Raw genomic sequence first — 27,879 nt, 5'->3', positions numbered from 1 at the left:
TCTTTCCCTGCACAGCACAGCAGTTCCTGCTTGAAGTAGGGATTAAATGTCAAACTAAAAAAATAACGGGGAAAAAAAAGGCGATGTGCCCTTACACACAGGTGCCTTTTTTTTTCCTCTGTGATCACTCATATTACCCATCCTAATTAATGAAGGAACCCTACTGGCCCAAATAAAGGGAACCACAAAATACCTATAGCCTAAATTGTAGGTGTACTATGTAAGCGCTTATTTATGCACACACTCATATTGGGCCTGTTTCCCGCTGGGAGTTACTTTTTTAAATCAAGCCATATGTTAGAAGCTGTAAGAAAAGGTCTGCTAAGTTAATCAATAAAGTTTTTTTTTTCCTTAAAGCTGAGAGGGACACTCGTGACATCACTAGAATATATAAGAACCTTTGATAACACAGCCTGGATTTTAATGGCTTTACTATAGGCCGTGCATGATCCATTGTAGAAAACTTACTTGAATGCAGTAAAACCAGTTGCTGCCAATCTAAATGTAGCACGTGTGAGGCTCAAATATCACAATTTTTCATAAACCCATATTAAGTATTTCTGTCCTAAAGGAACTATAATCACAGGCTCTAGGTTCCTGAACTTCAACAAAAATTTGTTTCCTTGCTCTTGCATGACAACACTGCCTGGGCATAAGTTCTACAGAGGACCATGGAAAGGACTGGAGTGAATAGAGCTCACACTTCACAAGGGTTACCAGCCTTGCGAGGCTTCACTTGTTCAAGCTTGCAATTTTAGTTGCTGCTCAAAACCAATTTAAATTGTCTCTGCAGATATAATTTTGTTTCATTTTTATTGCTCTCCATGTCTTAAACTAGATTCCCTTTGCCCTAAAAATTAAGATGAAGAGAACACCATAGAGGCAGTATAATTTAGCACTGAACTCAGGATACATCTTTCTAGCAAACTCTAAGCCAAGCTCAGCTGTCCTCTTTTTACAGTCATCTACATTATGACACTTTATTTTTCCTTGCAAAACAGGGGAACAATACCATTTTGATTTTTCAATTAACTCTGCAGTAGGACAGGTCACTGCTACCTTCAATGACTTCTTCAGAAGAGTCATTGTTGTGAAAAGTCTGTGCTCTTTTCTAACCTCATTCTACAGAGATATTGCACCTTTTCTGAGGTGAGGAACTCCCCAACTTACTCTGCACTAAGCTGCCAGTAAAGCATCAATATTGAAGTTTGCCAGTTTAAATAATCACTCTCTGTGCTGACACTGAGTACAATTTTATAATGTAAGTAGCAATTTATTCCAACTGTGTCCAGACCAAAATTACTTCAATGGCAGCCATTAGCATCTGTACTATGAAATTCAGTAGTCAATACTATATCATTAGGAAATATTAATAATATTAACTTTAAATTACCGTTTAAAAAGGAAGTAAAAAATTACTTTTTGTGTCCATTAGTTTTAATTCCATCACCTGAATCTTTTCAATCATCTAATTATATTGCTTTCTCTTATTCTTATGCGGTGTATTTCTATACATCCCACTAAATAGACAGATACCTAGTCTAACAAGGTATCACACAAACCTTAAATGCACTGCAGTGTTAGCTTGCTCTCCAAGTACATGTGATTATTTTGCTTTTTTTTCCTCAGCCATGGTTGCTGTAAAAAAAGAACAGGTTCGGAATTTCTAGATTTCTTCTGTCCCAGTGAAGGATGTGCAATGTCTTAATTGCACTGTGCCATGCTTGCCGTGACCCCCATTCACCTAAACTAACCAGATATGTTTCAGTACTACCCTGCAGAAAGCCTTTCTTCCCTTCGGTGTACGTGCAGCCGAAATCAATGGAGAACAGTTTTCTGTGGCCTGCATCTTTAAGAGCAAATCTGCTACCACACATCCCAAACTGCTGCTGAGCCAATTCCCAACGTGTCAGTCACGTCCACTGTGCTCTCTCTTTGGGGTTTTATATTTGTTCTTTTCTGTCTTTGTTGTTTCCATTAGTCTAAAGTAAAAGTCATTCAGGCTGAAAGGACATGTTCTCTGCTGATGAGAAACTGTAACATCCCTTTGCAAAGAATTAAATCAAGTAGTTTGTGCTGAATCACAAGCAGAAAACTGTTCTCATCCACCCTGGAAACAATGTGTGCTGGACACTTCTAGAGAACTATTACAAAGGTGTCAGATATGACAAAACTGTGCAAAACCACCAATCTAATTGAAGAGATGTAGTAAGTGTCAACTAGGAGGAACCTCATTGCAAACGTATACTGCAAAAATAGATACAAATATTCTGAGGTACTGGTTTTTCAAACAATCAGTTCAGTTCCCTTTATTTTTATCATTCTGTTGTTACAGACTCAGATTAGCCCCAAGGAAGGGTGGCAAGTTTATAGTTCAGCCCAGGATCCTGATGGCCGTTGCATTTGCACTGTTGTTGCACCTGAACAAAACCTATGTTCAAGAGATGCCAAAAGCAGGCAACTCAGACAACTGCTTGAGAAGGTAAGTCTTCCCAACAAATTCCTCCTTTTGATCACTAAACTTCCCACACAAATCCACTCCTTTCCCTCCAAGTTTAATATATAATGGAGTACTGTAGAATTATCTAATAAAAATATATCTTCAGGGTATATCACCCACCTGTGTTTTCACCACTGATGATTATTTGTCTATTTTCCTTATATCACACCTTTCCCAACCCAAGTCACTTATCTAGCAAACTGAAGTTGCATCTTCTCTCTCATTCACTCCTCCCGAAATTCGTCCTTACACACAGACAGGACTGATTTTTTTCTGTGTAAAAAGTTACAAATCCCACCTCAAACTACCTAGTTGCTGTGGAATTTAAACTACAGCTTCTGCTTCAGTCATATGACTCTTGAAGGTCATTCCTTGTCTCTTATCAACAAATAACGAGATATAGACATGACAGCATCTGCAAAGCAGACTGTACAGAAGAGAAACGGTTCTGATTTTTTTTCATTTGTTCTTTCCTCAAATAATACTATTCATTCATTCTCTGGTGGTGCAAATTTTCCCCAAACAACCCAGTTCTTATTTCCAGTATTATTCACTATTGCATACATAGTAAAATCAGTAAAGTGTTATTTTTCATCAACAATGGAAAAAATGCTGCAACCATGAAAACAAACTGTTGTTCTGCATTCCCTGTATAAGTAACCAAGGTTATAGCTATTGTATCACAGCCAGTGGTACAGAACCTGAGGCCTGAGAGAGTGTTTGAACAGCAGCAGAAAGCAACATAAAATGTAGGATTAAAAATACATTTTTTGGCATACAATTTTCAGTATTTTTCCAGCTATAGAAAAATCACTCCAGTGCTAATACAGAGCCAGATCCCCACAGGTTTTCCCTCACTAAACTTCCTTAAGCTTCAGCAGGGACTTAGTTTCAGGTTGTGACAGAGCCCATAGCATGAGATGCAGGGAGAGAACCTTGAAGAGCCAGGACACAGAGGAGGAGCTACCTCACCTCAAGCTGCCTGTTTACTTAACAGAGGAAGACTTCAGTCCCCAGAGTCATTGCTTGAGCATATTTCCCAAACACTAAAATATTAACGTAAAAAAAAAATAAATCAATCTTTCTTTTGTGGTGGTGGCTGGAGGGGTGTTAAGATCTCAACATAGTTTTTGAGCTGCCACAGAAGAGAACCTAAATCATCAGTCTCTAAGAGCTATTTTCTTACGATTAGAACTGTGGCAATTATGGGTATATAATGTCATATTACTTCATATTCCACGCAGTCATTTAATTAGAGCCTCTATGTGAATGCATCTTCTGCCAAATGGAAACACTCAAAGTTCTTCCAATACCTGAAGAACTTTATTTGCCTTCTTCCAACAATTAGGAAGCAAAGAAAAAAAACATTACTTTTTTTTCCCCCCCCATTTATAATACTTTCTAAGAACTGCTAATGGCAACTGTGCAGTAACTAATGTATAAACTACATATTTAGTTTTACTGTAACTAAATATATATATTTTTAAGAGTATTTTAAGAAAATTTCCTAAATCCACAGATTCTGTAGGTCACTATATATTATTTTTGAACATGAATATCATTTCAAACATTGCATATTCTTGCAAACAACAGGAATACTGCTGGGTTTGTCTTTTATTAGGAAGGTAGAATTTTATTTTTTTTTGCTTAAGCCAAAATGTCAATATGGTGCCTAATACATTTACAGCAGTCTACTTTCTTCATGTTTTGAGAAAACAAAACACTTACTGAAACAGCATAACTGCACTTACAAAATGTGTCATTTTTACGATTGGCAAAAGCATTGCCTTTATAACAGATACTTTTAAAAATATATATAATTTACTCTAGATGACAGTTATTTTGCCTCATTGTGGTAAAAGCGTTTGCTATAGCTACAAAGTCACTTGCTCTACATAAGTTACCTGAACATTCACTACTTCTCATCTGTAAAAAAAAATGTAATTTCCTACCAATGAGACAATTAGATAAAATTTCTAGTTTTATATCTACTTACAAAATCATGAGCAAACACCTGTTTGATGATGGGCACACCCCAATGACTATCTCTGGACAGTCTCATGAATTCTTTATACTGAACTATTATATAAATGCCTACTAGCAATAAAAATCCTGCTCTTCATACTAACCAAAATCTCCAAATCTCAGTCCTGTCCCTCCTGAAGTGCTTGGGAGGAAACATGTGCTATACAGCACATCCTGAAGAACAGTCAGCATCTACTACAAGTATCAAAGTACTCTCCACTGCCTAACAGCCTTTTTTGAGCCCATTGATAACGGTGCTGAAAGGATCTCTCTTCTCTTTTTACCTCAAAGAAGCTAGTCCAAATCATTTATGGCTTCAAGGTCTTGCTCCTGACAGTCCTGTTAGCCCTGTTTCCCAATTTTTGTACTGTCATGCAGTGATGGAATTGAAAACTATACTGTGGTATAAATGACTCCCAACCAAAGCGTTGACATAAGCACATTTTATTGCCTGATATTTAACTATCTAACCATGAAAAAAAGTAAAGCAATAAAAAGTCCATTTAGAGAGTGTTCTTCTTTAACAGGTTCAGAATATGTCCCAATCTATTGAAGTTTTAAATCTACGGACTCAGAGGGATTTCCAGTATGTTTTAAAAATGGAAACACAAATGAAAGGGCTGAAGGCCAAGTTTCGGCAAATTGTCGGAAGACATTAATGACAAAGCATTTTCAAGTAAGTTTTATTAAAATAACTTTGAAAGCCTGCTGGAAGCAATGTACTAAGCAGCAACACACAAACTGCTAAGATCTCAGCTTGAAATGCTCGCACAAGAGCAACATTAAAAAATTAAAAAGAAAAGCATAATAAATCTTCCTTTATGATGGTAATCTTTTGCTCTGTTCAATTTAATTGTAATAGGGAGTTAACTATTAATTATTAAGTCATTAGAGAAATGTCACTATAAACAGATTCCTGTTTTTTCTGTATCAATGCGCATGTCATACTGAGAAATTTATATTTATTCAAGCTCTAGTGATAAATAGGGGGATCCAACGGAATTAATAGCAAACAACTAGAGAGTTCCGCACTTTTACTGTTGCCTGACATTTACTGCAGTTGAAGGGAAGAAAGCTTATAATAAATCAGGTTATTGTAATTTTTATCCAGTGCAATTAGATCTAATTGCATATCTGAAAGTTTGCTATTTTGAATTTGGGATGGGGAGGAGGGCAATCATTCCCAGTCACATTTGTGTGCTTAAAAAAAAGACTTCCAAGGAATTTTAATAACAAAAACTACAAGCCAATCTTTTTGTGAAGAAGGTGGGTTGCAGAGATTACAAAACAGCACTGTGTATTCTACAAAAGCTATCTGAAGTACTTAAGGGAAAAATGTACAAGAGCATATTTAAGTTCTTTAAATATCAAATTTGATAAATCAATATTTCAAGACTGCAAGACAGCAAAATAGGATCTAGAAAATACATTGAGGGTTACATTATGTTAATCAAATATATTTTTTTAAAGTGTATGAAAGTTCACATAAAATTGACTTAATTTTCTAATTGGTGCTAAAGTTAGATACCTAAACAATGACATAGCTAAAAGGTCTAATATATTTTTCAGAGACACTGAATATCCAATGGGTCTTAATAATATCAGGAATTAAGTACACTAATGATCTAACTACCAAACTTTATTCTTTATGTCATCATTCTTAATTTAGAGTTTAAGCACATACTTCCAGTTATTTTCAGGTAGTAAGGAACATCTCTGCCTTTTTCCCCCTTCATCACTCCTTGCTACAATAAGAACACATTTGTATAATGCCATTATATATTCTGTATTCTCATTGTTTTCCTTGGGAACAAAATATCAGAATTTGAATGTCTGATACACGATGTCAAATGTAGCAGATTCCTGCTACCTTCTGCTTTCTAATCTTTTTAATACTCGATATTTGTATTGGCCAGTTATTTAACTTCAGTTTGACAGTTTGCCAGGAGTATAAAACAGATTTCCACCCAATTAAGTTAGAGTAATTTAAAAGGTCAACATAATACAATACACTGCTGGCTTTCTGAAATCTGATCTACTAAAATTCCAGTGCTTTATCTTTCCCGAGACAAAGAAACTCATTCTGGATATAGCATAACCCCTCATGTCAGCAGGCAGAATATGTCTACCACCTATCCATGTTGCAATACAAATTAGTTCTTGTACCACTCATCACAGCAACAAGCTAGAAGTATCAGCAGAAACAAAATTATTTTCTCGACCATGAAAATACCAAAACCATCTTTATATCATTTACTGAAGTGAGATAGTCTAACGCTGCGGTTCCATGTTGATGAGAACCAAAGAGTACAAATTTGATCCATACTTGAGCATATGGTCATACTTCAGTCAAATCAGCATTTATGCCAGGCAGGAGATACCTGATCACCACAAAAAGTTACCGCAGTTTGCTCAAATGATACCTCATCTGGCATAAATCCTATCAGGAATAAGTTACCTTCACTAATTCTCTTAAATACATTTTATCTTCCTGAGTTTTTACAAGCTTTGCAATTTTTTTCCATCATGGTTTACCCATGATTTTGGGGAGTTCACTGCCCCACAGAACCGAAGCTCAAGTTCATCACTTCAAAAGGTAGTAACAAAGACTTTGGCTTCTGGAGCTCTGCCTTCTATGTCACAAAGCCTAACTCTTTTTGTCATCAAGGAAAAAAAGGCTTAAGTTTTTAATAAAAATAGTAAAATAAAAATAGTTTTAACTTTAGACAAAAGAGTCTCCAGTTCTTCCCATCCCTTTCAGTAATTCTGCTACTCTAATGTAATTGGAAGACCCCTTGAGAATAGAGTCAATAATACTCTCAAATCCATTTATAATTACATATCTGCTTATAATCTAAAATGCAATTTTCTAGCTATTAAGATGACCTGTGTGCAAAATGTACTTCCTAAAAACACATGTAAGTCTTTATTTTGAGTAAGTAATAATTTCAATATGAAAGCAATTGTTAAAAAATTATGGCTATATTAGCTAGGTGATGAAGAGATACTGCAGAACTCTCAAGCCGTCTTAGAACATGTTCAAGAGGCAAAAATTCAGAGGTAGATATTCAAGCAGCTCAAATGCCAATCCTATCAGCTTCTTTCACATCTCCATAGCAAAAATGCATTTGGCATCACCATGTTATTTATTTTGGAAATGTCCTACCCTGTTTATTGCATCTTTTAATACAGGTGATGTAACAGACTGTACATCTTCACACACCTCAGTGACTACACTAACCTCTAACCACAATTGCTTCTTCACCTCTTTCTTGTGCTTGGGCTTCCATTTAGTTCTCTTATGCTTCCCTTTTAACCTGCTGACTACTCCAGCTATTCTTCAGGACTTGATTTTTTTAACCCCTTCAATAACCTCTCCCTGTGTGCCCTCATCTGTTTCCCAACCTCTGTTACCACCTAACAAATCTTTATTTCCATCCTTTGCCTTGTTTTGTCCAGGCTTGCATCTCATCATGTCTCTATGGCACTTGCTCATGGAAGTCCGGCTGTTTCCTCAAATTATAAAAAGATAAGCAAATCTCTATACACAGATGATACATCAGAGACAAACCTGTCCACTTTTCAATAAAGCAAAACCTTTTGACTGCAAGGATTCTTTGAGGTTTTCTACAGAATAATAACCAAATAAAAAACAACCTCAAAGAATTAGTGTAAATTTTAAAAAGCCCCTATGATTACTGCATTTAAAAGAATAATTAAGAAATGAAAGATGAGCAGCCAATATAGGTTGCAAACCGAGACAAATTCTCAAAGTATGAGACTCAGCAAAAGTCTGAGGAAAGGGCAATCCGACATTCCAAAGTGAAGCTTTATTTTATTTAATCAATGTTCAAGAATAGGATTGGCAACACAACAACTGCACATAGCAAAAAAACGATTTGTGATAGTCCAGAAGAGAGATCAACTGAGGAAGTTCAAAGGCACCTAGTGACGTAGCATGATGACAAGTACAAAGTGCAGTTAAGAACCATGGATCTTTTACTTCAGAAGAAAGAGCTACATATATCACTGTGGCCAAAACAGAACTAAACAGTGTTCAACAGCCATTGAGAAAAAAAATGAATTCAGTATTTCTAAGAAGTGAAATACAATTAACAGCTCACCAACTGTAACAGCACTGTAAAACAGGTATGACCTCCTTGAACATCACTGTGTGTTCAGGCCTAATCACTTTCTGTGAAGAAAGACATACTTGGCAGGGGTTTATATCCTCTGAATAGAAAGTCAGACCTTCAAACAGGTTTGGTTCAGATCACTTGAATATAATTGTGTACTTTCAGTAGAAAAATTATTCTGTCACGCATTTTATCAACTGCTTACTACCATTAAGTCTGAGTTTTCCAAGACTTTCACAATAATAGATCTGTAACTAAGATCAATATAATTTGCAAGTCATTTTAATAATCAGGCATAAATATAACATTAAAGGGAATAAGGGGATTGAACTCTTTTAAACTGCTCTAACACACATTTGATTGCCTTTAACAGGAGTTAAAAGAAAAGATGGATGAGCTCCTGCCACTGATCCCAGTTCTGGAACAATACAAAACTGATGCCAAATTAATCACCCAGTTCAAGGAGGAAATTAGGAATCTGTCTACTGTCCTCACTGGGATTCAGGAAGAAATTGGTGCTTATGATTATGAGGAACTACACCAGCGTGTACTCAGTTTAGAAACCAGGCTTCGAGACTGCATGAAAAAGCTCAGTAAGTTAATGATTTCATGGCAAATTTGGTCCCTCAGCTGTGTATTTTCAGTTGTCTCTCTACAGAAAGATCAAGTTTGCTTTTTTCTTGTTTAATGAAAGACTGCATTATATTCTGATCTGTGCTACTCTAACAAAAGTCAAGAGTAACTCAAGGTCAGTCATATCATTCTAAGTTTGCACCAGTGTATCCTATATAATGATCTGCCCTACTTTATACAGAAGGAATTGAGTTGAAAAATTATAACAGACAGCAACTTTAAAACCTAAGAGATTTACAACTGGTTGGAGACCTACAAATATTCTTTCAAAAAAAGCTCAGACAGGCATTGCTACTTGGGTCATCTTTGGGATGTCAGTGTGAAAAAAAAATTAGTGGGAAGTAGACTGGAATCATTTTCGAGATGTCCACATCATAACCCTGTCATCTTGCTATGACACCTGAGAGGCCACTCTGACTGTACTGCCTTTAGACCTGTAATATTAGGGTTAAGAAAGATATGCCATTCTCTAATTTGCAGTACAAGATAATAAAGCATTACACCTAATTTAGGGGAACAAAGCATGACTTTTGCAGGAAGCACAGCAACAACCCATTGCAAGCACTCCACTAGATTTACATCAGGCAGCCTCCATCTTGGTTGCTCACATGCTGGCTTTAGTTAGAAAACGTCAAATGTTGAGCATCTCTGAAAATCAGCACTAGCTCAGTATCACCTACCAAAACTAAAAGCCTGAAGTGTCATTATCAAGTGTCAGCCTATAACTTCCATTATCCAAAGAGCGATAATTAGTACCTACATGCTTTACAATCACAATGCAGTCTCCCCCCTTCCCAACCTGTCCCTGCATTCTGAGACTCCCGAATGGATCACTATTGCAATGGGAATTGCTACAGCCAACAATCCAGCCCCTCTACAAGAAATAAACACTTTGTAAGTAAACAATGAACATGAAAAAAATAGAAATTCCAAGGTTCAGTCCTGTGATCAGTATCTCAGTTATCAAATGTGGGATGTTTACTTTTAAATGCTACATATAGAATCATAGAATGGTTTGGTTTGGAAGGGACCTTTAAGGGTCATCTAGTCCAACCTCCCTGCAATGAGCAGGGACATCTTCAATTCAATCAGGTTGCTCAGAACCCCGTCCAGCCTGTTCTTGAATGTTTCCAGGGATGAGGCATCTACCACCTCGCTGGGCAACCTGTTCCAGTGTTTCACTACCCTCATTCTGAAAAATTTCTTTCTTGTATCTAGTCTGAATGAAATATGACATGAAACACGACATGAAATATGTTATTAACTTGATAAGCAGTGCCTCTAATTTTTGTGAGGCAATGGAAGGAGAAAAAATCTAGGTTAGGTTACCCTTTTAAATTATTTATTTTCAATTTCTTTATTTTACACTAGAAATAACACAGTGATGATGGGCTAAAATACATGAAAGAGTTCTTCAAACAGAAATTTCTTATGATCCTATTTTCCCCTCAGTACACACACATAATAGCACATTACTGCATTGACAGGAGGCAGTCAGGAGAAAATGGCTGCATTGCAATACCGCACCAAGGAAGAAAATTCATATAAATAGTATTTTCTGAGAGTGAGTGTTCCAGTAAGTTTATTAGACACCAAAAGATCATCAACTTATCTTTAACGAGTATCTTGTTTTTCTTTGCTTTTATGGCATATTCTTGTAACATTGATTAGTGAAATGACTACAGTGTAAGATACATTTTATATATCAGAATGACTAGGTGTATTCACAGGGGTTATTTCCCTGGTTTTCATCCACATTTCCCCTCCTATCTATCCTGAATTCCTGCAACATGTTCTATTTCTCTTGATGTACTAATGTAAAAAAAAAAACCACCACACTATTAAAAGTCTTATATTAACGATAGAAAATTTTTGTGTGAAATAGATTAAGCACATGAATTATTAAAAGGGCTTTGGCCTTCTCAAGCTCTAATACAGATTTATTGATCCTTATTGTCATTATTCCCTGGTCTTAGATGCTTAAGTGCCTTTTAAAGTAAAAACAGCTTCAGTTAGGCTTACTGTGAGTAACTCCTGAAAGCTGGTACAGTACGTTCACATCAGCATGCATAAAGGAAAAACAGCTTTCATGCCTACACCTTCTCCCCAGCCACATTCGCCACGCTGGAGATGATACAGCTGTGACAGTCCATGCCAATCTGATGGCCAGAAGCCTACAGCAGCAGAAGGCAGACTGGCCCCAATGTACCACAGGATCTGGCTTGAATCTTCACAGATTTTGTTGCATTTCACAACATAATCATCTAACCAGTGTGTGTAATAGCTGTTTTCCATTCTTCTCCCTAGCAGGTGTTTTTCCGCAGTATAATATAGTATTTATATTGTCCTGGCCACTTAAAAGGGATCTTCCATCTGCACTGGCGACACTTTCAACACTTATTAACATACAGTAAGCAGTTGTCTTACTGTCACTGAGGTTTAATGATTACCACAGCAGTTGTGATGACAAACTGCTCCTTCTCTTTGGAATAAGAGAAAATTCAGGCTCAAGCTGCTGAGAAATTTGTCTACAAAACTTTAAAAGGGTGCAGGCAATTAAGCACGTACGAATAGAGCACACATTACTGCACCCACCACAAATTCACATACACTTATGCACACATGGGTCCTTTGCTGGCAGTCTCGTAAGACATGTGCATTTATAAGAGAATGCAGGTTGCACAGTATGCTTGGGCCTCTCCTGTTCTTGTCATAATGCGTTTATGAAATTGGAAAAAAATTATATGGGTAGCATTCATGGAAGCCAATGCTCTGCCAAATGTTGCTTATGAAATAGGAAGAAACAATTAGAGTAGATACACATTGGATTCTTTTGTAGCTACATCTGATCATAATGTAGAATCTAAACAATATTGTACAGTAACATTTTTGGTTAGAATATTCTACTTTTGAATTTCTATGTGTCCAAAGAAATGCTGTTGCATCAGTGGCAGAAGAGGCATTAGTGCAAGCATGAGATTACTTTATTGATTGCAGTGGTACTTGTACTTCCCAAAGCATCCTTCCCTTTGGGATTTGAAGAACTTTACAAATATCATTTAGCACAAAACTCTGCAATAAAGATACATATATTGTTATGCCCATTCTGTAGATGAAGGAACAAGCAGCCCAGAAGGATAAATGACTTTCCCAAAGATTACACGGCAAGTCATTGCACACATGCAGAAGAGTCCAGAGGCTTCCTCTCAGCAAGCTCTAATAACTAGACTATAGCGCTTCCTGGATTTGTATTATGCAGGACAACAGACATACACCCATTGAGTAAGAACTAATTCTTCATTCCCTCACATTACAATTACAATGACAAATTTGACCATAAACAGAAAAGTGCAAGTAGTAAAACACTTGGAAGTCATTTGTGCAACCACTGAAAAAAAATTCACTTCATTTTCCCCTATTTATGGTAGATAATAATGATGCTTATGAAACTTCAAGAGAATGTTTTGATTTTATTTCCCTTGCAAGTCCTTCGATAAATCATATACTCACTCAGTGTATATATACCAGCTACCAATATTCCTTTGCATCACAGAGACTAGGACTATCAACTACCTATTCCTAGCTGTCCTTCAAAGCAGCTCCTCTCCAATTGGTCTATCACAACCTTCTCTTGGTATTTGCTCACTTTGGAGCAGCTTTCCAGATGCCTTCTGCCCCACAGACTTTCCCAGCCTACAGGAGTAGTACATCTGCTTGCTTTTTTAACTGCCATTTTGTCCTCAGCTTCTTCCTTAATATAAATAAATACAGGAAATCACAAACAGGTTTACTGGAGTCCACAGTACAAAAATGTTACAAGAGATGAATCAAGCCATAAACACCCAGATTGTGCATGATACGATGTTCCTTGTACAGTTCAATTTAAGATGGATAAACACTCAGAGGTTTGATTTTCCACAATTTCTACAAGCAGTTATGGTTGGGATTTTCTAATGTAGGTGGGTGGTTCTTTCAAAGTCAAGGGAAAGTGAGACTGAGTGCTTCTAAAAATACCACTCTTTTTCTGTGTAACCCCATCTGAACCTCTAGTGGTGGAAAAATGCCTAGAAATATCACTTTTTTTCTTTTTTCATAGCATTCCTGAACTTCCTGACATTTGCTTGTATGGAGATGTATTTGGCCTACCTTCTCACTAGCATCTGGCCCTTCTGTCAGGGAATTAAAGAGCAGAGGTTTGCTATAAACCAAAACTTTTCAACCAGTAAAAAAAGCTGTTAAAAAGACTGATAAATGCCCACAAACACACATGGAGGTACACGCGCACACCCCCCACAACAGCCGGCAGGGGCTACGAGCACCCCTCTTTTACCCTTTTTTACACCCAGCTTTTACACCTCTCCTGCTGGAAATGTGGGGCCTCGAGCTTGGTGTGTGCCCGTGCTGCTCCCTGCAATCCCCTAACATCCACGCTGGTGGAAAGCCCCTGGGTTCACACAGACACACACACCCCTGGGCTGTGGGAGCCGGCTCGCTGGCCCTGTCCTCTGACTCCCCTCGCCGGGCACTGGCTGCTCACAGTACCTGCTGGCATGGCTGTTTTGCCTGGCCTCGGCAGAAGTCATTGTGCCTGCAGACAGTTTTGCAAATTCAACTCGGACTGTGCGTACCGCCATGCCTGCCCCAACGTGTGGCCTTACCCAGGCCGTGTGCAACAGGAGGGCTCCCTCAGCACCCCCGCATCTCTGCCATGGGCTCTTCTCTCTGTCCATTCAGAAGTAAAATTTCATACCTCATTTTTGATTCCACATTTAGCTTCCTGGATTTTTTTTTTAAATAGAAGAAACGGTGTTTCGTAATTCCAAATTCTTTGCTTATGTTTTCCTACTAATTTCAGTACCGTGTTTTAAAGGCACTAATTGGTATATCCTTTAACTCATACATTCACTGTATTTTAATTCTCTCAAAAACTACAGATTCAGGAGCAATTAATTTTTTCCTGATTTCTTTCTACTCATTATTAGTTTTTGGATAATTTTATTCCAAATTAAATATTCCATATTCCAAATTAAACTTCTCTGTTTACCTCATGCCCATTTCTGAGAATGTTTACTAACATACCACCTAAAAATAAAAACCTTCACCTTGATAAGATATAGTTCTCTACTTTCCAAGCTAATAGCAGTTCATTGCTGTAGAAAAACAGCACTTGGCACACTAGCAGCCTATCTACAAAAAATTCCAGAATAAGAAATTATGTACTATGACAACGAACTGTAGAAAACCTACAAAATTCTTTAAAATGGGGAAGTCCAAAATATCTTCAAAAGACTAAGATACACAGATTGAGATATGTAAATAATAATGCCTTTGAATTGACCCAGAAAATAGACACAGCCTACCCTGCTCATTGAGGTCTCAGCATGTACTCAGTTATCTTCATTTCCATTACACCCCACTTCCCTGTCCATGAACAAAATCCCCACAAGCAGCCCGAGTTGTCACCACAGCATTAACCCCCTTCTAGTTGACCAAAACAGGCTTGCGCAGTACATTCCTTGCCAGTTACAGAAAGTAAAAAAATCCAGGCTTGATGTGACCTTCTCTTTTGAACTGCATAAACTCACTCTCAACACCAGACTCAGTTTGTTTTCCACACTTCCTAGACAGATAGGGTTATACAATATAGCACAACCATGTATCACAGAGCAGCACTTATTTTAAAATTTTTTTAAAAAATGAAATATGTTACTTTTTTACATTCTTATGGAACATATTTTCTTCAAAAACATGTTGTTTCACCTAATCACCTACACACTACTGTGTGACATTAAGCCTCTTGGTAAACATATGAATTCCAAGAGGGGCTTATAGCTAAGTATGTTATTAATATCCCCTAAAATATAGATTTTTGGGTTGTTGGGAAGGTCACCATCTAAGATCATATCGACTCTCATTATTTCCTCCCAGACAGTCTAATACTGGGCAGCCTAATGGATTAGAAGCCAACCGATACAGCCAAGGCTGCTGAATAATTCTCATATTCGCTTTCTTAAATTCAGACAGGCCCCTAGTACTGGAATGGCTACGTGTGCGTGACCACAGGGCAGTCAGACACAGGCATCTGGGTACAGCCACACATTTTGCATACAAGCTCATTTCTTCCTGTCTGCCCTTAACCTCGTTGTTACCCTTGTCAATGGAAAACTGAAACATCCATCAATGCTAGCCTTGCACTGAACTTTCTGAAGGCAAAAGCGAGGGGGGGTTATGTCTTCTTTTCATTTATTATTGAATGTTATTCACTTCAGCTCAGAAGATATTTTACTAGGTTGTATTTTTCTTTATGCCCAGAAAAAGTAACAGTGCTGTAAAATATTTATAAAATCAAAAATATACACAAATAAAGTTTTATTTGTATATTTTTACATATTTATATTACTGCTCGATATGGAAAAGTTCATATGGTGAAGATGACAGTCCATCTTCAACATAAGCCCAAATCCCCTGAAGACACTATTGGTCTTATGCTCTGACTGACATCAAGGAGAGTTGTGTAATTATTTGCACTAATGCATTTTTATTTTCTAATTTCAGCATGTGGCAAATTGATGAAAATTACAGGCCCCATTACAGTCAAGATATCCGGAACCCGATTTGGAGCCTGGATGACAGATCCATTAGCATCAGAGAAAAATAACCGAGTACGTTAAGGCACTGAATATCTTTGCGCCCTTCTAGAGTTTTACTTGCTTTAATCTTAAAAAATATATTTTCCCCCTAGGAGGTTACACTCACAGGCATGTTTCTTCTACTTCTATCATTTTCACTGTTAAACATCTTCAGAGAAAAAGCAACAGCGTTTGTGCACAAATATCTGAAGACAAAAGTTAGCTAAGCACCTTCGTGCCATTTCCTGCAACTATTTCAGGGATGACATGCCCCTATCTGAACCAACTATGCAATTTTTTTCTTCCTACCATATTTAATTGAGCTTGGGTCTTTAAGAACCCAAGTAATACAACACAAATATCAACACTTTTACCTAAGAGCATAACCCATAATGCAGCACAGTCAAGATTTGCAGGATTAGGCCCCATATAGGCTGTATTCAGACCATTTGCCACCTTGTGTTATTGCCAAGTCATGTTATTGTTTGGATCTGCAATAGGATCTCGAATTGGCCTCAGCTTTGAGGAGATGCCCTCTCCATCAAAGGGCTTTTGAAGTCAAAATACTAGGTTTCATTTGTATGAGACCCACAAGGATAATTTTTTTGAATACAGGAAAAAAAACAAAGGCAACAGAAAAGGCAGCATGCAAATGGTAATAACTAAAGATTCGCTTGCAGCTCTCCCCTCCCCACTGCATCCATGCAGCTTTACTAGTGACCCCAGGAATCTCAATTACCTCCAGGAGAGCAGCAAACTCTGCTCAGCCCCATCTTCTCCTGAGGAAATTTCTTCTGCCCTCTCAGACCGCCGGTGGCTGCTCCAGACCCATCCCCATGGGCCCTCACCTCCACCAGCACCCACTCCCCGCTATAGCCCCCTCTCTGCAACCAAACCCCCTCCCCAGACAGCCTCCACGTTCCCCCCACTGCCACCCTCTTAAAGTAACACAAAGGCTACCCCTGTGCAAGCAAATTAGAACAAACCATATCCCTCACAGCATCCCAACTAATAGGAAGAGGAAGGCTGAACTGGCGTTTATACAAATATTTTGTTAATGCCAGTTTTGAAATCAGCACAAAAAATATCTCCAGAAATCATTCTGTTCTTTTCTTAGTCAGGATTTCATTTGTTCTCTCACAAACTAAAAGGAGAAAAGGCAAAATGCAGGAAGGGAAAAATGGGGAATGAAAGTTAGCGTACAGAACATTAAAAAAAAAAGTACTGATTTTGTTTTGTTTTAAGGGGACAAAAATGGTTCCTAAACTTTACTGGTTTCATTGCTGTTGCATCTGGTTCCTTTACTAAGAATACACTACTTTTCACCAATTAGAGGTGCAGCTGAAGAAAATTCAACCAAATTTATTCCTAAGCATAAATCCAAGCTTAGCTCACATGCCATTTCTCGTCCCTCTCTTTATTATTAGTCTCTCAGAATATCTTTAAGCAAGCCCCATATAGCAGAGACCCAAACACCAAATAACCCCAAATTAAATTCCTCTGAAAATGCAGATAACTGTAGTTAGTAACAGTCGTCTTGAGAGTTCACCTGTATAGGTAAGTTTTGATTGAGAAATTCAAGAGTTCCTCATGCTTTTCTAACAGGAATGTGGACAATATTATACTTTGATAGCCTGCAGCACACCTAAAACCTTTTTTCCTTCTTTTTCTGCAATGTATCCATCATGCTATATCATGATCATGTACCACAGATTGTGTTCCAGCTGTTTACTCCCAATCTTTGTTTTCTTTCCAGGTCTGGTACATGGATAGTTACACTAACAATAAAATTGTCCGTGAATATAAATCAATTGCAGACTTTGTCAGTGGGGCTGAATCAAGGACATACAACCTTCCATTCAAATGGGCAGGAACCAACCATGTTGTCTACAATGGCTCCCTCTATTTCAACAAGTATCAGAGCAACATCATCATCAAATACAGCTTTGACACTGGGCGGGTGCTTGCACAGCGTAGCCTTGAGTATGCTGGCTTTCACAATGTCTACCCTTACACCTGGGGTGGCTTCTCTGATATTGACCTGATGGCAGATGAAATTGGGCTATGGGCTGTGTATGCCACCAACCAGAATGCAGGCAACATTGTCATCAGCCAGCTAAACCAGGATACGCTGGAGGTGCTGAAGAGCTGGAGCACAGGCTACCCAAAGAGGAGTGCTGGAGAATCCTTCATGATCTGTGGCACCTTGTATGTTACTAACTCTCACTTAACAGGAGCCAAGGTCTACTATTCTTATTCCACAAAAACCTCCACCTACGAGTATACAGACATTCCTTTCCATAATCAGTATTTTCATATATCCATGCTTGACTACAATGCAAGAGATAGAGCTCTCTATGCCTGGAATAACGGACATCAAGTCCTGTTTAACGTCACCCTTTTCCACGTCATTAAAACTGAAGATGACACATAATTTTCTTTCCCTTCCCTTTCCCCCACCTCCCTCCCTCAAAGGGGTGTCATTTGTGATAAACTCTAAAAGCATCCATCTCTCTCAGTTCCTTTTAATTTACATTTCTTTTTTCATTCAGGAAAAAGCAACATTTTCTACCATATAATGCATTTCAAATACGGCTGAGCCTGTCAAAAATGACCTGTTGGAAATGAAAGTATTTTAACTCATGATTCTACAAGGTCTATCAAGACCTTGTCTTGAAAAGCACTCAAGAGGATTTAAGTGGCTAAAGACAGTTTTTAAAAGATTATGATCTGCCTTATTTTAGAGTCAGAGACTAATGGTGGCTTAAATGCATGAATGTCTTTTTTTACCTCATTTTTGGTTTTAATCTATTGCTTAACTTCAGGAAATATTTTGGTAGTATCAGACACATATTGCACACTGTATTTTTTTATTTATTCCAAAAGAAAGATTTAGGAATTTAATTTACTTGGACATGGAGTATGATTCATTTTGCCATCACCCAATTTCAGATGTGGTGCTGTACAGTATGTTTTTAAATCTCTTGCAAACATTTTATCAACAGTATGTATTTCTACCATTGTAACCACCATTGTGCAATTGTATCTCTTCACTTATGTGAAAGTAAACCAAGTACTATTTTTTATAAAACATATTGAAGCTTAATTGCAGTTCTGGCTATGGGTCAATTGAAAGTGGTAAAAATCTGAAAAAAGGTTGTTATTTCTGAGAAAAACCAATAGCTTCTCAGGTGCATGATCCCCGTTCTCAGCTTTGCTTGGTAGATCCCTTTTTATTCACCACCAGTGCTTACTGGCAAATTTGCAACTTTGAAGCCTCATATCAGTCCCAGTTTTACAATTGCTTACCCTGCCCAATTTTTATCTCATGCTGCTGGCTTCTCTCAATCTCTTTTTCTTCTTCTTTTTTTTTCCATTTTATTTCACTCCCTGATCTGGGCTTTATGAGAGAGAATCCAAAAGCAGGCTGCTGCCCATGCCTCCAGCCCAGGTGTGTGAGCACACCTCGGATTTGCCCAGTTCTGGGGCAGCAAGGAGCAATGTTCGAAGTCAAGTTGCTTTCCTTAATCTGCTTGTCATCTTATTCGTAATAGGAGAACATTTATCTGTCGACAAAGCTCTTCTCTGGGATGACAGTAATCAGGGAGAAAATACAGAGGAAAAGGCTCAAAGCCTAAACGATCAGTGTGGCACCTGGTATCCACCATATTGCTTGCCCTTGCTAGAAAAGAACCATGACACTGAGGCCAACTTCTTGCCAAAAGATTTGTTACTCACAATTAAAACTTATGCCTTTAAGAAACAAATATTTCTGAAAGCTACATGGCTTGCTACACTATCTCATTAGAAAGGGGGGGGGGGGGCATATTTTACTGAGAAAAAGGAATGAGGTGCTGTTTATCTTGGCATAAATGGAAAGAAACTAACATTAAGAACTAGTATAAGACTTTTTATTAAGCTGGGCTATTACATAATGCAAAAAGACATCTTAAATACTGTGTGAAAGCTGCATTCCTCACAAAATCTGAGATTCTCCTCTTTATATCCTTTGAAATTAGGCTCACAGAAAAGCAAGAACATTTACAAAAATGTTCCTATTTAAGAACAAGAAAAAAATTAAATCCACTGACATTTTGCTAGATCTGTTTTGAAGACATTTGATTTGCTAATTCTTCCAACATACCAGCTGAGACCACCCTAAGTCTCATGAATGTTTTCATGACTATATACATGTTTATATACATTTACAAGTCTGCTTTACAACATAAGCACATGTGAAGCTGAACAACAAATTGCCTTATTTTTCATACTGGTTGCAAACCAGAAAACTACTAATTAGGTTTCAAGAACTGATAAAGGAGAAAAAAAAAAGAAAGGAAAAAAAAAACAACAACAAATTACATTATAACATGACCAGAGAAAAGTTACTCTTCTGCTTCCATTTCCCCCCTCCTGCCTAGCTGAAATGATAGCTGTTATCCCTTGCAATCAGTTACACAGGATTTGGAGACACAGAGTTCAGCTAAACGGACAAATTAAACCATTTCAGTCCTGTAACCAGCTTTCGTGTATTGACAATGAAATCTCCTCTATGACACATGAAATTGTATATGACTACTCATTTAAAAAGGTATTTTATGTCATGTAGGAATGTTTTATGCAAATTAAGTATGTTCAAATTTTTATCAAAAGTGCTAAAACAAACCCTAACCTTTCCCTCACATAGAGTAACTTCAACAAAATAGAACTTTTTCACAAATACAGCATTCTTAAAAACATTAGTCACTAGATTGAGAAATTCTTTCTACTGTATCATCATAAACTAGACTAATAGTCACAACACGAGGAGCACTTCATCTGAAAAAATTATTACTACTATATTTCTTTATAAGAATTTCATACTGTGTAATTAGCATGCTTACATTAGTACAAATTGATAACAGTTCTTAGAATAACACTAATCTCACCTGATTTCAATGCCATTTAGTTAGCCATTTAAAGGGTAACAGACTCCTATCAGTCAAAGGAAAGAAACAGACTCTACTACAGGGTGCTAGAGATGAGTGGGTAAGAGGGGTAGGAAAGGCACCTTTGAAGAGTGATTTGTCTTACTGATGAAGCTACCATGCTAAAGCATAGAAGTCATACCTAGATAAATCCTGCCTTCTAAACTAGTAACAATCAGTTGGATTCCAATACCTTTAAACATGAAGTAACAGCTTGCACTGCATCAATACAACAAAACGTGGCAAGACATTATCAAGTAAGTAGCACTGCTTCCTGCTAAGGAGCATTCATTTCTCTGTGAATGAGTGTTGATCACCTGTCTTTTCCAAATTGGAAATTCCAAAGACATAGTCCCAAAAGGCTGAAAACACCATACCTCAGTATAAGCAAATTCGTGCTACAAGCTTTGCCTTCATAATTGCGCAGCACAAGCAGAAAATCTTCATAATAGAGCAGCAACCTACATACCGGCAAGTCAAGTTTTATTCTTATAGTTGGAAGCATAGGCTGATCATTATGAGGAGGTACTGATACTGGGGGGAAGTGGGGGGGGAGGGACACACAGAATCTCTTCTTAAACATGAGAAAATTAATTGTATAGCCTATTTTAATATCTTAGTGACCTCCTGCTTCAAGGGATAAACATGTAAAAGGACTACATCATTCCTGCAGCCAAAACAGAACTCTTAAATTTCACAAAGCTGTGCTGCTGGCAGAAAGGGATGCACACAACCACAAATCTAGCACAGGAAAGCAAGTCTGCCAATCCACCAGGCATGCCTCTCCTGAGGGAGCCTGAGGAACATGAAGGATGCACACCACAAAGCCCACAGCTTTCTCCCTGGAATGGGCTAGCCACTCCCCATGACAAAACAGGTAGAACAAACCTCACCAGAGAAAGCTTCCTGACCAGTAATAATATTTTCTAGTCCCTTCTGGCAATTTTTTCCAGTGAGTAACTACCAAGTCTATCGTTATGCACGAACAGCCCACCCTATCTGTCGCAGGCGCTAAGCAGAGCGACTCTGTGGAGCCTACCCGACACTGCAGTCACTGCTACCAAAAGTTGGCATTCAATTTGAAAAATTAAAACAAGCTAGTTGAATGAGGCAGAGCAATACAATGTTTTAATCACAGATCACTTATATCTAAGAATGTTCATTTCCAGACAAGCTCGGGAGCACTAGCTGTCACTACTCAGCTCAGCAGGCTGGATCCATTGCAAAGGAAGACAGGATCTTTTGTTTCAAACCACAGCCTGAATAAATCTGTAACCTGGTAATTTGTCATAATAAAAAATTGGTTAGAAAACACTAGATTAGAGATGAACAAACCATTCACAGCAAATTATTCATCCGGTAAATTGTATTCTTTTCCAGCTCAAGAATTACCAGGGAACAGTCTTGATTCATATCAATTTTTATGCTAGTCAACATGTTTTAGGAAATCATTTGGGCCTGTATCTTCCTACAAATCATCCAAACATTCCCTGCTGCAAATCTTAGTCTACATCCCTGACATTTGGGGAGTCATGCTGAGCATTTGGGCATCTTTTCCACAAGAGGCCAATGAGGGCTTTGGGACAGAGCTGCATCTCGGCCCGTTGTGCTGACAAGGTCCCCACTGCACTAATGCTGAGCAGACTGACTCCTGCTCCACGACATTCTGTAACAACTCCATCCCTCCAGAAGCTCACACTCAAAAGGACTCAAACGTGCAAAGACTTAACTTCCACAGATCATAGAGCCAAGTCCTGAAACTCACTTCCCCACCAAGAAGAGAAACCATCTTACTGCCAAAACAAAAAGCAAAGCCCATTTCCTAAGCTGAGCTTTCCTCAGTAATTCTCCCACACGTGACCACACACATGCACATCAATACGCAAGCACCTAAGTTAACAATAAACTAATCCTAGAATTATAAAATAACAACGTTTTTTCTCCCATAGAAAATAGACCATTTAGATTATGCAAAGATCATTATTAGTGGGGTTTCTACATTCAGTTACTGGGAAACCGAGGAGACACAGAGTTACCCCAGCACCAAGTTGTTGAGGCTATACAAAAAGTAATGTTTTGTGCAGTACAGCTTTTGCAGGTCTCTGGAATGCAGCATGCTACTTTGATGAGATAGCTATGACCACAGATTCATAAAACTGAGATGTGCAGGAGTTTCTCCAAACTGCAAACAGATCATCCACCTAGTTACTCTGGTATTATGATTAATTACCACTCTTATGATCTGTGAACTCCCCTAGACTTTCAGTTGCTGCCAATCAGTGCATTTAGTAAGCATTTCAAGACAACTTCTAGCCTTCCAGAACACTCTCTTCTTCCTCAGAGACCTCTCACATAAGTAGCACACATTGTGTCAGACAAGCTGCAAAGGTGATGAACACAAGGGATACATCCTTTCTGCAGCTGTCATTGAAGTCAGCAGGGATTATTCATAAATGTAGAGACTGACCTCAGATAGCAAAACTCTATTTCCTCTGAAATCACCACCACGGAGGAAATCCTCACTCTTAAGATACAAACCATGTTTATTGATTTTATACCAACAGGAGTTGCGCAAGCTTCTCATAAAAGCATTCAGCCTCTTAAAGGCTCTTATCTCTATTTCTGAAATGGAGGCAGGGAAGAAAATTCACATTTTCTTTAGAATCAAAAATTTCTGCTAGAGTCATACACAGCTTGCCAGCTGAGCATTATCAGCAGAGCCTGTGGAGCTTTCCTGTATCTACTGCTTCAGAACACTCAATTTAAAAAAAATTACATCGCAGAAACATTTCAGCAGTCCAAGCGAAACAGAGTTTCTTCTAGACTGTGTTTCAAGAATGGCAGTTATAAACACAGCCCACTGTAAGTGCAGATAATATTTAGATCAGCTGCATTCTGTCCCCACCTTTGAGTCCACTGTACGGAAGTTCCATTTTCCCTTAAAACTGTGAAACTGATATACCATTGCAGCACAGAAAAGTATATGAAGACACATGAAAATGACAGCTAACAGGTCAGATGTGGCATCCCAAAACACAATGCATTTTACTGTGCTTTTTATACAGAACCTTGAGTTCATGTATACACAGTTCTTATGGTGAACATGAACAGTAAGAACCCACTGAGTCAGAAATACTAACTTTATTACTTCAGCCTGCAGCAACATAGTGCAGTGCTCGTATTGCTTCCTGCTGCGTGCCCCGCACCCTGAGCGGATATTCCTAACATTTGCTTCCAGAAGAAAACACAGCTGATACCTCCTCAGACAACCTACATCGAAGCCAGCAGCAACTCTCTAAAGTCAGTTGCATCTTTCTGAAGCTAATGAAATCTTTCTCACCAACACTTTTTCTGAGCTTTACATCAGCTCGGTATTTTAAGCCCTATCCATCTCACAGCAGAAATCATGTTCCTAACATGGCGCCCCTAAAGGTAAGCCAAAGACTCTTCTGGCTCTGGTAATCAGAACATGCTGGGGTACACGCAGAGTCCAAATGAGCTCATGAGATCTTCCACATTGCTGCAACTGCCTATTTATAGGCAGGTCAAGTATCTTCAACCTTTGTTACACTCAAAGGCCCTACTGACAGGTACAGTTATCTGTAGCCTTATATGCTTTGTATCACTAAAACTGCACTCACAGTGGCATATATAAATTGATTAAAGTGATTGCTGTACATTTTACTCTCTACTAGGTTTGATTCCATGTTTTGTTTTGGTTTTTTAATATAAGTGGTTTGGAGCCCTTTAAGATGAAAACATTTACTGTTAATACAAGACACTGACGGATCAAAGAAGCTACTAATTTCAGACTTCTGTAAAGAGTACTTGCCCAGTATTCTCTAATCCTGTCTGGTCCCTGTGGAGTGAATAGCTTATCTTCGGTTTCTAGTGAGTGCTACTACCCCAGCCAGTGCATCAGGAGGTGGAGGAGAGAGACAAGAATCCAGAACAGGGTTCTGGGCAACTACCTGCAGCCAGACGGAACAAAGTACTCGCATGTCAGTAATCAGTGGATGCTGCTTCCTTCCGCAGATGCATAGGCCTGAGTCCAAGCCGGGCCACTTAAATTAGGTGCTGTCAATCTGCAGCCATTCATTCCCAGTCTAAGGCAACGTGACCTGGTGTACATAGACAAGAACTCTCCTATTCCAAAGACCTGTGGGCTTTGAGTCTCACTGCTTTGAGTTTCTGTGAGAATAAGGAAAACGGATTTTTGTGCAAATAGGTGTCAACTGTTATACATGCTTTATATAAAGTTATACATTAAGTTAGTTTGAAAGGTGACCACATGAAAAACATTTGAAAATACCTATATAGCAAAGCTGCTTTTATAAAGTCATCTGAAATAAATGTACTGTATTGTATTACTGAATTGTGTTATTCCTTTGATTTTCTTAAGCTTCCTGAAGTCATTCCCTTCGTTTCCCTCACACAGTACCAGCCACACGTACAAACCGCTCCGGATTATTTTTCTTCACATTTTCTCTTGTTTTGTTTGTTCTAATCTTCCTGATCTTCACCTAAACCTACCCCAACCTCTCTCATATTGCAGTGAGAATTTTAATGAAGGGTTGTTCAGGCAGAACTCAAACTGCACAGAAGATTTATAGCACAGCAAGCTTCATCTGGAGAAGGCCTAAATTTATTTTCCCAGTTATGTAAAATTTAGCTCTAGTGTGCCCATAAAACTGCCGACAGGAACTACTGATTGTATATCATGGGTTACTCTACAGAAATAATTTAAAACAGATTCCAGATAACTTTCTTCCCTTTTATTTATTTATTTTTAAGGAAATATTTTGTTTCATATCTGCAATGGTGAGAAATTAAATTAGAATCATCTTTGCCCAGAGCAGGTTTAGACATCCATTTCTCCTTTCTGGATCACACCCTTATGGTGGTCAGCAACAATTTCATCTCCAGAAAAATCAGATGCCACAGTATCTGAGTGTGCATCTTGTCAAAGGTGCTTATGCCTTTTGAGTTAAGCTCCATGTCACACCATGCAGACAGGCCATTTATTTAGGCTTCCCTCATCTGGGTAAACTAGGGTTACTGTCACCTTGAAGGACATCACAGATTAATGGTTACTCAGGACCGTCACTACAGCACTTAGAGAGACAAGTACTTTTTGGAGTAAAGTACACAGAACTGCTTTAACTCATTACGACATCTCTAACAGTAGCTCATTCCTGGAGAAAGAGCACACACCACCTGACATTTCTGTAGCAGTCACCTCCTCAGGACTGCAAGGCAATTTACAGGCACTAATTAACACAGTTTCCCACTCCCTCAGGAAAGAAAGGAAATTTTTACAAATCTCATTCTTCAGGCTGAGCAGTTTGGACAGAGAGCAGCTCAGCCTAAGCCAAACAGGGTTTCCTTGGCTCACCAGGAGTTGACGTTAGATTTCCAGTATCTCAAGTCAGCATATCATTCATTAGCTCTCCTGCAGAAGCAAATATCTGCGCCCAAAAGTTCAGTTCCCACACTTTTGTACTGATTTTTTAATGGTTCTTTTCCTATTTTGTTTTCAACCTAGTAAGGAGGCCTTTGTTAATTGACAAAGTTAATTTTAACTTAAGAGTTTCAGTCTCAGTGGCACGTATTGCAGAGGTGGCTGGTTAATTCATAATCATGGCATGACTGCCATGGATAACTGCCTCCAATGATTTCTGACCAAAAAAATGTCACTTCTATAAGAAGTTACTTTGTTTCCCTTCATGGGAAGGAATCCCAAGGGTGCTGTACCGGGTCACTTTTATGCTGCCCATATTTTGCATACCTGCAAAGGTCTATCTTTCCTACAGACTGACTTACAGTAGCTCCAATAGTGCTAAACTTTACTAGCTTCCCTTGGTCATGAAGAGGATTAGCTACCGTGCAGAGCATTGTACCCAACCCCAGATGCTCCCACGGCAGGGCAGTGTAAGGGATGGTGTATAAGCTCGGGTACAACCCCTGGCAGAGCTCCGCACTGACCCACAGCGCTGCACGTACGCGTTCAGAAAGAACAGTGGGTACCTACCTAAACGTATGTTAGGCTCTTGCACCTATGGACTAGCTCTCTTCTACTTCAGAGCACAAGCCTCATCAAAGTATGTACAAAACCAGTCCTGTTCACCAGGTCAAATGAGGGAGGAAAACGTGACAATTTTTATATGCTTTTATGCTGATTTGAGAGCTGAAGTAGGACTTGGGAGATTCATAGGCCTCACCCTGGCCCTATGCCCAGGAATGAATTTCACTCTGAAAGACTAAACTGCACTCTTATGGCAAATGTTAATATGCTGTTATTCTAAGAGTATGGCAATATCACGATACAGAACAGAAAAATGACACCATATACAGCAGAGCACCTAATCTGAAAGACAATAAACACTGTAAAAATATAATATATTAAAATAAGTAAAATGATCCCTATGGACAGTTTCACAATACATCCTCTAGCTTAACAGCACCCAGTTATAGTTATTCAATAGAATATACTAAATAAATACCAACTCAGTTGATTTTATTAGTATTTACTGAATGTCAATATGTATGACATGCCTAGATAATTATGGAATTGGATGTTTATGAATAGGAAAATGGATATTTATGTCGATCAACTGACTCACAAAAAAATCCAGAAAATCCTATAATTATGAGCATGGAACACTACCCATCTGCCATATTAGAACAGAGCAAGAAAATATATGGAAATAGAAATATTTTACACCACAGTGTAATGATACTTATATTAAAGACGTAAATTAGAAATCAGTATATACAGTGCATCAAATACATCTGGATGAAAGAGCTGCATAAATTTCAGTTTTATGTTTTCTTTTCCAAGTTGCACTTAGAAAAAGCACAGAACTGATTTTACAGATAATATAGACATAGGTGCAGATGTAAATACAAATATATATGGCTGTACCCAAATTCTACATAGTATTCACAACCATGCCTGGAGAGAATATAGCTATCTCTGGGCAATCACC

The 27,879-nt window shown here is 38.3% G+C and overlaps 1 protein-coding gene across 1 annotated transcript in view; it reads left to right on the top strand.

Annotated features, from left to right (window-relative positions):
* LOC104160749 (noelin-3-like) overlaps positions 1–19,034 on the top strand; it is a 21,453-nt gene extending 2,419 nt beyond the window's left edge. Inside the window, 6 exon segments of the mRNA XM_009698963.1 lie at positions 2,336–2,482; positions 5,053–5,167; positions 5,170–5,201; positions 9,035–9,254; positions 15,850–15,956; positions 17,680–19,034. Of these exon segments, the coding sequence (XP_009697265.1) occupies positions 2,336–2,482; positions 5,053–5,167; positions 5,170–5,201; positions 9,035–9,254; positions 15,850–15,956; positions 17,680–18,357 (1,299 nt within the window). The 3' untranslated portion in view covers positions 18,358–19,034.
* The last annotated feature ends 8,845 nt before the right edge of the window (positions 19,035–27,879 follow it).

This window comes from Cariama cristata, unplaced genomic scaffold, assembly GCF_000690535.1.
Source record: "Cariama cristata isolate BGI_N322 unplaced genomic scaffold, ASM69053v1 scaffold2244, whole genome shotgun sequence".
NCBI classification, from domain to species: Eukaryota; Metazoa; Chordata; class Aves; order Cariamiformes; family Cariamidae; genus Cariama; species Cariama cristata.
The sequence above is the reverse complement of the archived record's forward strand: the minus strand, read 5'-3'. Positions and strand labels throughout refer to the sequence as shown.